Source organism: Dermacentor silvarum, chromosome 1 (genome assembly GCF_013339745.2).
Source record: "Dermacentor silvarum isolate Dsil-2018 chromosome 1, BIME_Dsil_1.4, whole genome shotgun sequence".
Taxonomy (NCBI): domain Eukaryota; kingdom Metazoa; phylum Arthropoda; class Arachnida; order Ixodida; family Ixodidae; genus Dermacentor; species Dermacentor silvarum.
The window spans coordinates 315,573,740-315,587,633 of NC_051154.1; the positions used below are offsets into that span (position 1 = coordinate 315,573,740).

General features: G+C 49.3%; 1 protein-coding gene across 1 annotated transcript in view; it reads right to left on the minus strand.

Moving 5' to 3' along the window:
- LOC125943170 (serine/arginine repetitive matrix protein 1-like) overlaps nucleotides 1-9,738 on the minus strand; it is a 37,136-nt gene extending 27,398 nt beyond the window's left edge. The window contains exons 1-3 of the mRNA XM_049661676.1: nucleotides 9,312-9,738; nucleotides 8,886-9,047; nucleotides 7,951-8,166 (exon numbers count right to left, since the gene is read on the minus strand). Coding sequence (XP_049517633.1) covers nucleotides 7,951-8,166; nucleotides 8,886-9,047; nucleotides 9,312-9,603 — 670 coding nt within the window. The 5' untranslated portion in view covers nucleotides 9,604-9,738. The remainder of the gene's footprint in view (nucleotides 1-7,950; nucleotides 8,167-8,885; nucleotides 9,048-9,311) is intronic.
- Between the last annotated feature and the right edge of the window lie 4,156 nt (nucleotides 9,739-13,894).

Consider the following 13,894-nt stretch of genomic DNA (forward strand, 5'->3'; position numbering starts at 1 on the left):
GCTTTATCCGCAATTTCGCTATGATCATCAACCCTTTGACCAAGCTCCTCGCTGGCAGTCATAACCTTTCGGCTTGGTCTCCTGCTTGCGACGACGCTTTCAACGAATTGCGCCGTCTCCTTACGTCGCCTCCTATATACTGCGACACTTCGACCCCTCTGCACCCACTGAGATCCACATGGACGCCAGCGGTGTCGGCCTCGGCGCTATTCTTGCTCAACGGAAAGATGGGTTTGAAGAGTACGTCGTTGCCTATGCAAGCCGAACTCTCAACAAAGCCGAAGGCAACTATTCGGTGACTGAAAAAGAATGTCTTGCCATAATTTGGGCCATTGAGAAATTTCGTCCTTACGTGTACGGGCGCCCATTTGACGTAGTGACCGACCACCACGCCCTGTGCTGGTTGTCGTCACTGAAAGATCCAAGTGGTCGCCTCGCTCGATGGGCATTGCGCCTCCAGGAATACGACATCCGCGTCGTGTATCGCTCTGGTCGGAAACATTCGGATGCAGACGCCCTCTCCCGTTCACCCTTGCCTCCCGACCCTGTCTGCTTCACAAATACTACCTACGATACCAGCGCTCTTGCCATCTCTGACATGCCATCTGAGCAGCGCAAGGACCCGTGGGTGGCTTCCATTCTAGACTTTCAGTCTGGCCGGACTTCTGCTCCCACTTCTCGGACATTGCGTCGGCAGGCTGAACACTTCACCACTCGGGAAAACGTGCTGTACCGCCGGAATTACACCCCCGGCGGCCGTAAGTGGCTCCTCGTCATTCCCCGCCACCTGCGCTCCGAAATCTGCTCCACTTTCCACGACGACCCACAATGTGGCCACGCAGGTTTCCTGAAGACGTATTCACGTATTAGGCTTCGGTACTACTGGCGTGGCATGTACCGTTATGTTGGCCAGTATGTTCGGTCATGTTCCACGTGCCAGCGACGCAAGACTCCTCCTCAACACGCCGCTGGCCCCTTATTACCTCTGCCATGCCCCGCCCGACCATTTGACCGCGTCGGCATTGACATCTACGGTCCCCTTCCCAGTACACCAGACGGTAACCGTTGGATAATCGTTGCTGTCGATCACCTCACACAGTATGCCGAAACTTCACCTCTTCCGTCGTCCACAGCAAAAGACGTTGCCACTTTCATTCTTCACAATCTCGTCCTTCGTCATGGAGCTCCTCGAGAGTTGCTGAGTGACCGTGGTCGTGTGTTCCTCTCCGACGTTATCGCAGCATTGCTTCGTGAATGCCGTGTCGTTCACCGCACCACCAGTGCCTATCACCCACAGACCAACGGGATGACAGAACGTTTTAACCGCACCCTGGGCGACATGCTTGCTATGTACGTCTCGTCAGATCACTCCAATTGGGACCGAGTGCAACCTTTTGTTACGTACGCTTATAACACCGCCATTCAAAGCACCACTGGATTCTCCCCTTTCTTTCTCCTTCACGGACGCGAACCTTCTTGTACCATGGACACTATTCTTTTATACCGACCCGACGCCTCCGAGTCCACGACTCTATCTCAAGCAGCTACATACGCTGAAGAATGCCGCCAACTTGCACGTTCATTCATATCACAAGACCAGTGGCGCCAGAAGGAACACCACGATGCCTCCGCTACTCCTACGTGCTATGCTCCTGGCTCGCTAGTCTGGCTGCGTGTCCCATCCACTACACCTGGCCTTTCAACGAAGCTGGTCTCCAAGTACCAGGGACCATATCGTGTACTTCAACAAACATCTCCGGTGAACTATCTCATCGAGCCGTTAGAACCGTCTTCTGACCATCGTCGTCGTGGCCAAGAAATTGTCCACGTGTCCAGACTCAAGCAGTGCTACGATCCCCCTGTGTTTTCTTGCCCCTAGGTCGCCAGGATGGCTCCTTATTCCGCGGGGGGTAATTGTACTGAAGGCGATTGACCGCGCTTCGATGTCTGGGGAAAGAAGACGACGATGAGTGTGGTTGTTGTTGACGCTCTAGCTCGCGCTCGCCGGTAACCAGACCTGCCTTTCGGATAGCCTTCTGTAACGCCACATCGAGGCCTGCTTGAAGACCAACACCCCCATTTTAATATATATATATATATATATATATATATATATATATATTGTGAGCATTATATTACCCCTTCATCTTCTTCATCTTCTTCTTTTGTCGCAGACGACAACAGGACGAACGCCGTGGTTACGATGTTTACGAGCGAGACCCATTGCCTCTCCCAAGTGCCTACCAGCGCCGGCTTTCCCAACGCTTACTTACTCCGCCTCCAAATCCCGAAGAGCCTCGCAACTACCGTCAAGGGCGCCGCCGCTCGCCTTCCCCTCTCCGACGCTCGACATCCCCTCTGCTACAGGCCTCCCGCACTCCTGACTACCGATCGGAAAACTAGATGGTGCAGTTTTTGGAGGGAAAGCTGCATGGCCCGCACAGACTACAATTCCTCCAGTGTGCCCGGCCAATACTTTATTAGTGTGTGTAGAAGGTGTACCCGTTCCTGCATTGATTGATACGGGCGCAGCTATTTCTGTTATTCACGCTGACTTGTGCTCTCGTCTACGCAAGGTTACTACACCTTACAATGGAGCTATTCTACATGGCGCAAATAATGTTGTGATTCGGCCATCGGCGCAATGCACAGTTCGAGTTTCGATTGACGGGATTCGCCACCATATTCAGTTCGCAGTGTTGACTTCCTGTGCTCACATGCTTATACTAGGGTGGGACTTTCTCTCTTCCGCGTCCGCTTTTATTTCGTGCCGTCAACGCCTCGTTAACTTGACCGAGACCGACAATTCCGACGACGTGCCCGACCCGCGCCTTCGCTTACGAACTGCTGACGATTGTATGGTGCCTCCTGGCCGCGAACAACTTCTTGTAGTTAACTCTGACATCGCCGATGGTGACGTTTTAGTTGTACCATCAGCTCGTTGCCTTTCCAAAGGGATTGCTCTGGCACCTAGCCTTGTTCGCTTCACCAACGGTACGGCCACTTTGGCTGTACTCAACACAACCACTGAGCCAGTACTTCTTCCTAAAGGCGCTGTTGTCATTTGCGTCTTGGACACTCAGCCTGTCTGTGTGCTTACCTCGACTACTGCTGTTTCACGGGCACCTACCGCTATAGAGCCAGCCCCTGTTTCTGTTCTCGCTAGTGCAATCAGCACTGATCTAACGCCACAGCAGACGGAAGAGTTACTGGCGTTGTTATCCAAGCATAAAGACTCCTTCGACGTGCACTCTCCTCTTCTGGGACAGACTTCTGCAACGGCTCATCGCATACACACAGATGGAACTTCCATCGTGCGCCGGCGGCCATATCGTGTTTCTTCCGCCGAACGCCAGATCATCGATACCCAGGTTGCCGACATGCTGAAACGAAGCATCATCCGCCCTTCCTCAAGCCCTTGGTCGTCACCTGTCGTTTTGGTGCGTAAGAAAGACGGCTCAGTGCGATTTTGCGTAGACTACCGTGCCTTGAACAAAATCACCCGCAAAGATGTATATCCACTTCCCCGAATCGATGATGCGTTAGATTCATTACAAGGCGCGGAGTATTTCACCAGCCTTGATCTACGCTCCGGATACTGGCAGATCCCCCGAAGAAGACAAGGAAAAAACTGCCTTTGCCACTCCCGATGGGCTTTACGAATTTAACGTAATGCCTTTCGGCATGTGTAATGCTCCCGCCACATTTGAGCGGATGATTGACACCGTACTACGGGGCCTAAAGTGGAAGACTTGCTTATGCTACCTTGACGACATCGTCATATTTTCGTCGACCTTCCATCAGCACTTGCAGCGCCTCGACGAAGTCTTGACATGCCTCTCTGCTGCTGGCCTTCAGCTGAATACAAAAAAGTGCCACTTCGCCAGCAAAACCATTAAAGTACTCGGACACCTTGTCAGCAAGGAGGGCATTCGACCTGACCCCGATAAGATTACCGTTGTCCTGCGCTTCCCCAGGCCTCAACGCGCCAAAGACTTGCGTAGCTTCCTTGGCCTAGCCTCGTATTTCCGGCGCTTCATACGTAACTTTGCCACCATTGCAGCGCCGCTCCATCAACTACTTCCTTCTGGAGCTCCCTATGTATGGTCGGACGAATGCCAAACTGCTTTTGACGCCCTCAAGCGTGCCATCACGTCCGAACCTGTGCTTTGTCATTTCGACAACACCGCACCCACTCTTCTACATACTGACGCCAGCGGCCATGGTATCGGCGCTGTTCTTCTGCAACGTCAGCAAACTTCCGAAGAACGTGTGGTCGCATACGCAAGTCGCACGCTAACACCTGCAGAGAAAAATTATACGATTACCGAGCAAGAGTGTCTTGCCGTTGTTTGGTCCGTCCACGAATTCCGGCCTTATCTGCACGGCCGCCACTTTACGGTCGTTACTGATCACCACGCCTTGTGCTGGTTGGCGACGGTAAAAAATTTAACGGGCCGTCTCGGCCGTTGGATACTTCGTTTACAAGAATACGACTTCGACGTCACCTACAAGTCTGGAAAGAAACACCAGGATGCCGATGCTCTCTCTCGTTGTCCCCTACCACCGTCTTCAAACACTGCCTGCTTACCACCTTCCGTGAGCAACCCGGCGGACGTCTCTCCTGCATTTCCTTCACTCGCAGCTCTCGACCGGCTCCCACCTAGCCATTCTCATACGTTTGCAACTTGCCAACGTAGTGACCCCTACTGCCACTCCGTTATGGAACGTATTCGGGGATCCTCTCGCACACCTAACGCTCGACTCCGTCGGCAGTTGAAGAACCACAAGATTCAAAATTCGGTGCTATACCTGTACGTGTTTCATCCCGAAGGACACCGTTGGGTCCCTGTAGTTCCCCGATCACTTCGGACCCAGGTACTGGAGACCTTTCATGACGATCCCACTGCCGGTCACTTTGGTTTTCATAAAACCTATGAGCGAATTCGCAGCCGCTTCTCTTGGCCTGGACTTGCAACAAGCGTAGCAAAATACGTGGCTTCCTGTTCGATCTGCCCACACCGCAAACGACTGACCTCACCTCCGGCTGGACTGCTACAACCTGTCCGGTGTCCTGAAGCTCCTTTCGCAGTAGTTGGTATCGACTTGTATGGTCCACTACCCTTATCGGCTGGCGGTAAACGATGGATTGTCACAGCTGTAGACCACTTGACACGGTACGCTGAAACAGCCGCACTACCTTCCGGTTCCGCAGCGGAGGTTGCATCCTTTTTCTTGGAAACCATCTTTTTACGACACGGAGCCCCACGTATTCTTTTGAGTGACCGCGGCAGGACCTTTCTGTCTAAACTTCTCGACGATGTTCTCCGTGCGTCCAATACCATCCATGAAACAACTTCCAGCTGCCACCCTCAAACTAATGGCCTCACAGAGCGCTTTCATCGTACGCTGTCCGACATGATTTCAATGTACATCAACCCTGATCACACCAATTGGGATGTTATTCTCTCATTCGTCACCTTCGCTTACAACACGGCCGTCCAACGCACAACGCGGTACTCGCCCTTTTTCCTTGTGTATTGTCGTCAACCAATCACTGTCCTCGACGTCTCTTTCTTTGTCGTCCCCGTGCCATCGTCCACATCAACGTGTGAGCAATTTGTTTCGCGAATTACCCAGTGTCGCCAACACGCCCGCCTCAACACCGACGCCAGTCAACAAGACCGCAAAACTCGCTATGATGCATCCCACCGTGTCGTTTCCTTCCAGCCTGGAGACGAAGTGTTGCTGTGGACTCCAGTTCGCGTTCCTGGTTTATGCGAGAAATTTCAGTCCCGTTTTGTCGGGCCTTACACAGTTCAGGAACAGACTTCGCCAGTGAACTATCGTGTCGCGCCCGTTGTTACGCCTTTGGACGGCCGCTGCCGTGCCACAGAGATTGTGCATGTTTCACGTTTAAAGCCTTTCATGCGGCGTTCGCCGCCATAGCCAGCGGCCAGGTTGTCCGCTTCCATGCGCGGGGGTAATTGTGTGAGCATTATATTACCCCTTCATCTTCTTCATCTGCATATACTCATCATCATGGTCAACGCCATTCGCTTCAGCGCGCGGCCTGCATAATAAACCGTCGAGGTTGAACAGCTGTCTCGCAATATATATATATATATATATATATATATATATATATATATAAATGAACGAGAAGAAAGGGAATCGAGGGCCCGATTTTAACTAATCCTATCATAAGAACCTAACAAACAATGACACCAAATACAACATAGGGGAATTTACTTGTACATACTAATTGAATTAAAGAAATGATAAATTAATGGAAATGAAAATGGATGAAAAACATCTGGCCGTAGGTGGGGAATGATCCTACGTCTTCGCATTACGCGTGCGATGCTCTTACCATTGAGCTACAGCGGCGCCATTTTCCCATCCACTTTCTAGGGCATTAATGTTTTACAACTAGAACTAAACCTGGGAGTGTCAGCCAGCGCCACCACTCAGAAACCTAGGCAGCGGATGTGGAACATCCTTTCTGCCGCAGGCACCACGAGTACGTGATCTTTTGGGATGAAGGCAACCGGTTAATAAACACACATATGCTACCTGAAGGGATCAATGTTGCCGGATTCAAGCCCTCGTTATGGAAAGAACGAGAAAAAAAGGGAATGGAGGGCCCGATTTTTATTAATCCTATCACTAGAAGCCAACAAACAATGATACCAAGGACAACATTGAGTGGTGGCACTGGCTGACACTCCCAGTTTTAGTTCTAATTGTAAAACATAAATACCCCAGAAAGTGGATGGGAAAACGGCGCCGCGGCAGCTCAATGGTAGAGCATCGCACGCGTAATGCGAAGACGTGGGATCGTTCTCAACCTGCGGCCAGTTGTTTTTTCATCCATTGTCATTGCCATTAATTTATCATTTCTTTCATTCAATTAGTATTTACAAGTAATTTCCCCTATGTTGTCCTTGGTGTCATTGTTTGATGGCTTCTTATGATATGAGAATACAAATGGGGCCCCTCAATTCTCTTTCTTCTCGTTGTTATATATGTATATATATACCGGGTGTTTCAGTGAACACTTTCAAAAGTTCTTACAGGTTGCCTGTGGCAGATAGCACAATTCTAGTTCATGAGCTGGTCTACTCGAAGAGGCGGACATTATTTGCACAAGAAATTGAAGTGCTCAATCGAATAATTAAAACGTTCACTAATTACGTTTTAACTAATTACCTGATGGCCCATATTGCAATTGACAAATTGTAGCCGTGGAGTTCGCAAGGCGGATCCACTTGGAACGAATTCTCGGGATGACACCAGTTTCTAGAAATTAAGTCGCGAACTTTGCGGAGAAATGCATTGCCGTTGAAGTAAGTTTCTTAACAAAACATCGCTTCATGCATTGAAGCACAAAATTAACTGGAACGCCAATGCATTTCTCCGCAAAGTTCGGGAATTAATTTCTCAAAACTGGTGCCATCTGTTTGCTTCGCGACGAGGCGGAAAGAATAGCGTCATTCACCTTCAACAAGCCCAACACCCAAAAGAACATTTATTATCAGGAAGCAGCGGCTTTTATAGACCGCGTCGCTAGTGCCACAGCGGCGCTGTAACTGCTGACACTGCCTAAGCTGGCGAGCTATCTTATCACACATCTCCCTCTTTTTTTTTGAAGCCACTCTTGTTACGAAGCTTGAAATCGTTCTGGAGGAACCAAACACCTTCCGCTTCGTGTGTGATTGTGACAGGGATCGTTACACTGCTGCGCTCTGCTTCTTTCATCGCTGCATATTTCTGGCGATTCCGCTGTCATTTGCGTTGTTCCTCGGCCGTCTTCTAAACTGGTCGGAGGCAGCGGGATGAGATGGCACTTTCTGCGTAGAGAAGTTTCCCCGGAGTCGACCCAGTACGATCTGGTCTCGTCGGTGCTTTCTCAACGACTCCTTCTCTTGGGAGGTCTACGATCCATACGTCTGTTCCTTCGGACAGCTCGAGCAGATCGCGCACTCCGTGGCGTCGGTCGTAGTCCCTCTTCTGGCGCTGACGCTGCGACTTCTCGAAAGCTGCCAGTTCTTGGAAGTCTGGCATCCGAGGCTGAAGGCTTTCGCTGGACGTGGGCAGGGCCGTGCGCAGTCGTCTCCCCATGAGCAGCTCGGCGGGGCTGTATCCGTTCTTCAGTGGGCTTGTCCTGTAGGCCAGAAGAGTTTTATAAGTGTCAGCAGTTTTCTTTAAGGAGCCCTTGATAATTTTCACAGCGGACTCTGTCATTCTGTCGCTCTGATGATAATGAGGGCTAGGCGTCACGTGTTGAAAGTTGCACTCTGTTGCAAACTTTGAAAATTCAGCGCTGAAGGCTCTTGAGAACTGCGGCCCATTATCGGAAACAACTACTTCTGGAATCCCGTGTTTGGCGAAAATAGATTTGCAGTGGTTTATTACTGCTGATGAAGTCAGGTTATTCAGCGGTACGAGCTCCGGTTATCGTGAAAAATAATCCGTGACGATCACCCACCATTTTCCCTCAAGAAAGAATAAATCCATCGCAATGCGCTGCCATGGCCTATTTGGAAACTTGGTATGTTGTAGGGGCATCTTTCGGTTGGTGCTCTGCTTGAGGCAGCTGTGGCAGTTCTTAACAAGTCGTTCAATGTCCGCGTCGATACTTGGCCACCAAACTGAGCTCTTGGAACGTGCCCGGCACTTCTCGATTTCGAAGTGTCCCTCGTGAATTATTTTAAGGACGGGCTACCGTAGTGTCGATGGGATCACTATCCGAGAGCCGCACATGAGCAGGTTTTCAACAAGGGCAATGCTTTGCCTCTCATTCCAGTAACGCTTCAGGTCAAACCCAACGTCTCGACGGCTTGGCCAGCCTTTTGTACACAGATTTATAAGAGCTTGACATATCGGATCTTGCTCTTGCTCCTGGGCGATAAACTGTAAAGTCGGCGCTGTTACCGGGACTGACGAAGCCACCAATCGCAGATAGCCCTGGATCTCGCCCTCCAGTTCCATGAATTCCGTTTGTGGAAGAGGTGACCGAGAAAGCGCGTCCGTCAGGTCCCCGCCTGGAACATACACAATGTCATACGTGTAGCGCATCAGACGCATGCTCATTCTTTGTAGCCTCGGTGTTAATTCGTCAATTCTTTTTGACCCAAACAAAGACACGAGTGGTTTGTGATCTGTCTCGAGGCTAAAGTGCTTACCTACGAGATAATCACGGAACTTTTCACTAGCCCACACGAGGGCAAGTCCTTTTTGAATTTGGGCGTATCGCCGCTCGGTGGTTGTAAGAGTTCTGGAAGCATAAGGAATCACTTTGAACTGACCTTCTTTTGGCCTTTGGTGCAGGGCAGCTCCAAGACCGTACGATGAGGCGTCTGCTGTCACCACTGTTTCCATGTTTGAATCGTAGATTCCCATAACAGGGTCCGATAAAAGAAGAGTTTTCCAGTTCTTTAAGGCGGCTTCTTGCTCGGGACCCCACACAAAATCCTGTCTTGAGCTCATCATGAAAGAAAGAGGCTGAAGGATTTCCGCCATGCGGGGCACAAAGCGGGCCAGGTAATTTGCCATGCCCATCACGCGCCGTAACTCTGTCTTGGACGTCGGATGTGGCATTTCTTTCACCGCGTCAAGCTTTTGCTTATCAGGACTCACTGCGTTGTTCCCGATTGTATGTCCCAAAAATGAAATCTGGGTGACACTGAACTCGCACTTAACCCTGTTCAAAGTAATGCCCGCTGTGCGGAGGCGGTTCATCACTGCCCGAAGCCGCTCGTCATGCTGCACCTGCGTGGCACCCCAAATAAACACATCGTCCATGTGGCAGACGACTCCCACCTGCCCTGAAAGAACCTGTCCCATTCGTCTTTGAAAATGTTTGGGGGCCGACGATATTCCGTCGGTTGAAGATTTTATTTCAAGTTGGTTGAAATAAAATCGTCCGAACGGCGTGATAAAAATTGAGAATTCCTTGCTCCCTTCACTCAGCTGTATCTGCCAGAAACCCGAGTTCCCGTCGAGTTTCGAAAACGTGCTCGCTCCCCAGCATTCCGATGGTGTACTCGACGGCCGGGATGGGATGCCATTCTTGTAGAACATATCTGTTGAGCTCCGTGAAGTCAACACAGATTCAAACAGCACCAGAGGGTTTAAGAACGACAACCATAGGTGAGCACCATGTAGTAATCTCGGTGACAGGAGAAATGGCGCCTAGTGCTTGCATCCGCTCGAGCTCTTGGCTTGTTTTTTCGAACGAAGGCAGGGGGACTCTGCGTGGGGACGACAGAGCGAAAGGCTTTGCTTCAGGGTTCAACTTGAGGTCATACACTTCTTTGAAGGCCCCAGTCCCTGGAACACTTGTGGAAGCTCATATTCAGGGTCTAGTTTCTTTATTACGTTGATTTGTGGTAGTACGCAGAGCCTTTCTATCGCTGGTTTCCCAAGAAGAGGGGTTCGGAGGCCTTGGAGTACGTACACGTCTTCGCGGCTGTTCGTTCCCGCAAACGTCATATTCATGACAGCCATACCAGATATGGCAAGGGATTTGCCATCAGGTCCCTGAAGCCGGCGCCTTGCTGGTTGAAGTGTTATCGCGGGAAAGATGCGATTCAAGAGCTCCGCCGGAATGACCGTTTCGTCTGCGCCCGTATCTATTTTAAGTACAACATTCGAAGATTCAACAAGTACGGGAACTTCCCACCTGTAAGCGGATGAATGGGACGCGACTCCGAGGAAGCCTGGTTCCTCGGTCCGGTCTTCGACTTTCTTGACTGCTCTGGTTGATCGGCAAACCGCCTCGAAGTGTCCTCTTTTGTCGCACTTTCTGCAGACTGCATCTTTCGCTGGACAGGACGCTCGATTGTGCCTGTTTCTTCCGCACCAGCCACATGGTTTGGGAACGTTGCTTCCACTTTCAGGCGGAGGCACGTTCTTCCCCACTTGTCGCGTACCCCTCTGGGACTGTATTTGGTGGACTTCCTGTTCGCGCACGTGGTGAAGCTCTGCCTGCTGTTGGTTGACGGTCTCATGCTGTCGTGCCACCAACAATGCTTTCTGTAGTTTTAGGTCCGGATCGAGTTGCCGAGCTCTCGAGATTTTACGATCTTGCAGGCCCACCACGAGACGATCTCGAATTAAATCTTCTCGCAGCTCCCCGTAGTCGCGCGTGGAAGCAAGCGTGTGCAGTGCGGTAACGAAATCCTCGACGGATTCGCCGTCTTGTTGCGTTCGGGTGTTATGAACATAACCCTTTCATAAATGAAGTTCCGACGAGGAACGAAGTAGGCCTCGTACTCCTGCAGTACGACCTCAAACTTTTTCTCGTCGTCAGGTTCAAGTTTGAACGTTTTGAAGATATCCTCGGCCTGAGGTCCCATTAGATAGACCAATGCATCTACTTCACTCTCTTCTGGCTTCCCGTCTAGTCCAGACGCAGTTCGGAAGCGAAGAAATCGCTGCTTCCAGGGAGGCCAGTCGTTGGGTGTTGCGAAGCCGAAGGGCTCGGGTGAAGCAGTTTGAAACAAAGCCATCTTACTTGGTCTATCCTTGTAAGGTACCTGTTGGCTTGTACGGCGTCTGGCACTGTTCAGTGGGCCCGCTGCGTCCTCGTTTCAGGGCTAGTCTGACGTCCGGTAGCCGTGTTGCCTCAGATCGGCGGGCGCCACTTCTGACACCATGTTTGCGTCGCGACGAGGCGGAAAGGAAAGCGCCATTCACCTTCAACAAGCAACACCCAAAAGAACATTTCTTATCATGAAGACACGGCTTTTATAGACCGCATCGCTAGTGCCACAGCGGCGCTGTAACTGCTGACGCTGCCTAAGCTGGCGAGCCATCTTATCACACACCATCCTGAGAATTAATTCCAAGTGGATCCGCCTTACCAACTCCACGGCTACAATTTCTAAACTGCAATATGGGCCATCAGGTAATTAGTTAAAACTTAATTAGTCAATCATGCATTTCAATTTTTTGTGCAAATGATGTGCGCCTCTTCGAGTAGACCAGCACATTAGCTAGAATTGGACTATCTGCCACAGGCAACCTTAAACAAATTTTGAAAGTGTTCGCTGAAACACCCTGTATATATATATAGAGGGTGTCCCAGCTATCACCCAGCACGATTTAAGAAAAGATGAACGGCGTTACGCGAAGCAAACCTAGTTGTATTGGATTTAAGAAAAGATGAACGGCGTTACGTGAAGCAAACCTAGTTTGTATTGTTTCCAGTGCAGTGGAGTAGCCGCCAGTAATTTTTTCGTTGCTGAGATTTATTAGCTAATTGTAAGTAATTATCTAACTCGAGAAGTACTGCCCTAATTATCAAAGTGTCAATAAGAAAATTGTAGAGCGACATGAAAAAGTACTGATACAGCTTTCTGTTGCTCAAGACGTGCCACATAAATGTGTTTTTCCGAGCGTGAAAGGAGCCCGCGAATACACGCAGAATTGCCGCACGACTAGTCGCTCGATGCACTTTGCGTGTATTCGCGGGCTACTATCACGCTCGGAAAAACACCTTTATGTAGCGCGTACTGAGAAACACAAAGCTGTATCAGGAGTTTTTCATGCTGCTCTACAATTTTCTCATTGACACTTTGATAATTAGGGTAGTACTTCTCGAGTTAAATAATTAATTACAATTAGCTAATTAAATCTCAGCAACAAAAAAATTACTGGCGGCTACTCCACAGCACTGGAAACAATACGCACTAGATGTGCTTCGCGTAACGCCATTCCTCTTTTTTTAAATCGTGCTGCGTGATAGCTGGGACACCCTGTATATATAAGGACACCCATGAATTTTTGTACTGTACTATTTGTTTTCTATTTTTCCTGATTTATTTTGAATTTCGTCCCCGGTCATCTCCGTAATTTGTAATTATTTCTAATTATTCGGGACATTTAATTAACTCAATTTGTAACTAAATTTATGGTCTGATAATATATCTACAGGGTGTTCATTTTAGCTGCACCAAATTTTAAAAAATTTCCTGTGGCAGCTAGCACAATTATAATCCTTCTCGATGAGGCGGCCATTACTTCCACGAGAAATGAAAACGCCTAATTGAATAATTACCATACTTACGCTAATTAACTTTTATAAATAATTATTTTACGGGACATCTTTCAATCTACAAATTATAGCCGCTGAGTTTGCAAGGCGTATCCACTTGCAACGAATTTTCAGGACTGAACTAGTTTCGAGATATTAATTTTCAAAATGTCTGACGAAATGCATGGGCGTTCTAGTTAACTTTGTGCTTCAATGCATAAAACAGTGTTTTTCTCAAAAAGTTAGTAAGAAAGAATTTTAGCCAATCCGGATGTCTGGAATCCGGATTGGCTAAAATTATTTCTTACGAAAAATTATAGCTTAAGAAGTTTTTGTGAAGTCGGGTCCTGGCGTACACCACAGAACCACACAAGTCTTGCGATTCCTCGACATAGCCGTCTCATCGTCGGATCCGAGCTCGTCTGCATAAGTAGTTCCTTGACACACCGCAAGTGCGAATATGGTTCCATATAGTTACCAATGGTGGGTCTTCCCGTGAAAGCGGAAATCGTCGCCAAAGCCAAGGAATGCGCGCACAACACTCAACAACACCCTCAACTTGCATGACCGGTTAAACCAGCTGTGCAGTGCAGTGCAGCCATCGGTCGTCGCCGTCTCGCCGTGTCCGAAGAATTTGACAAACTCAGATGAGGTAAAGGACAGCGCTTCAATATCTTTGCCGTAAAAAACGTTATTTGATTTTATTATTATGTAAGTTAAAAGAACTGCAACAGCAAGGGCAATTGGCACATTTTAGTTTATACAGTTTTATCATTTATATTTAGTTTAAACAGCCATCCGCGGTGAGGGCTGTGCGTCGTTCGAAAGCCAAACTAGCGGTTGGTTTCTGTC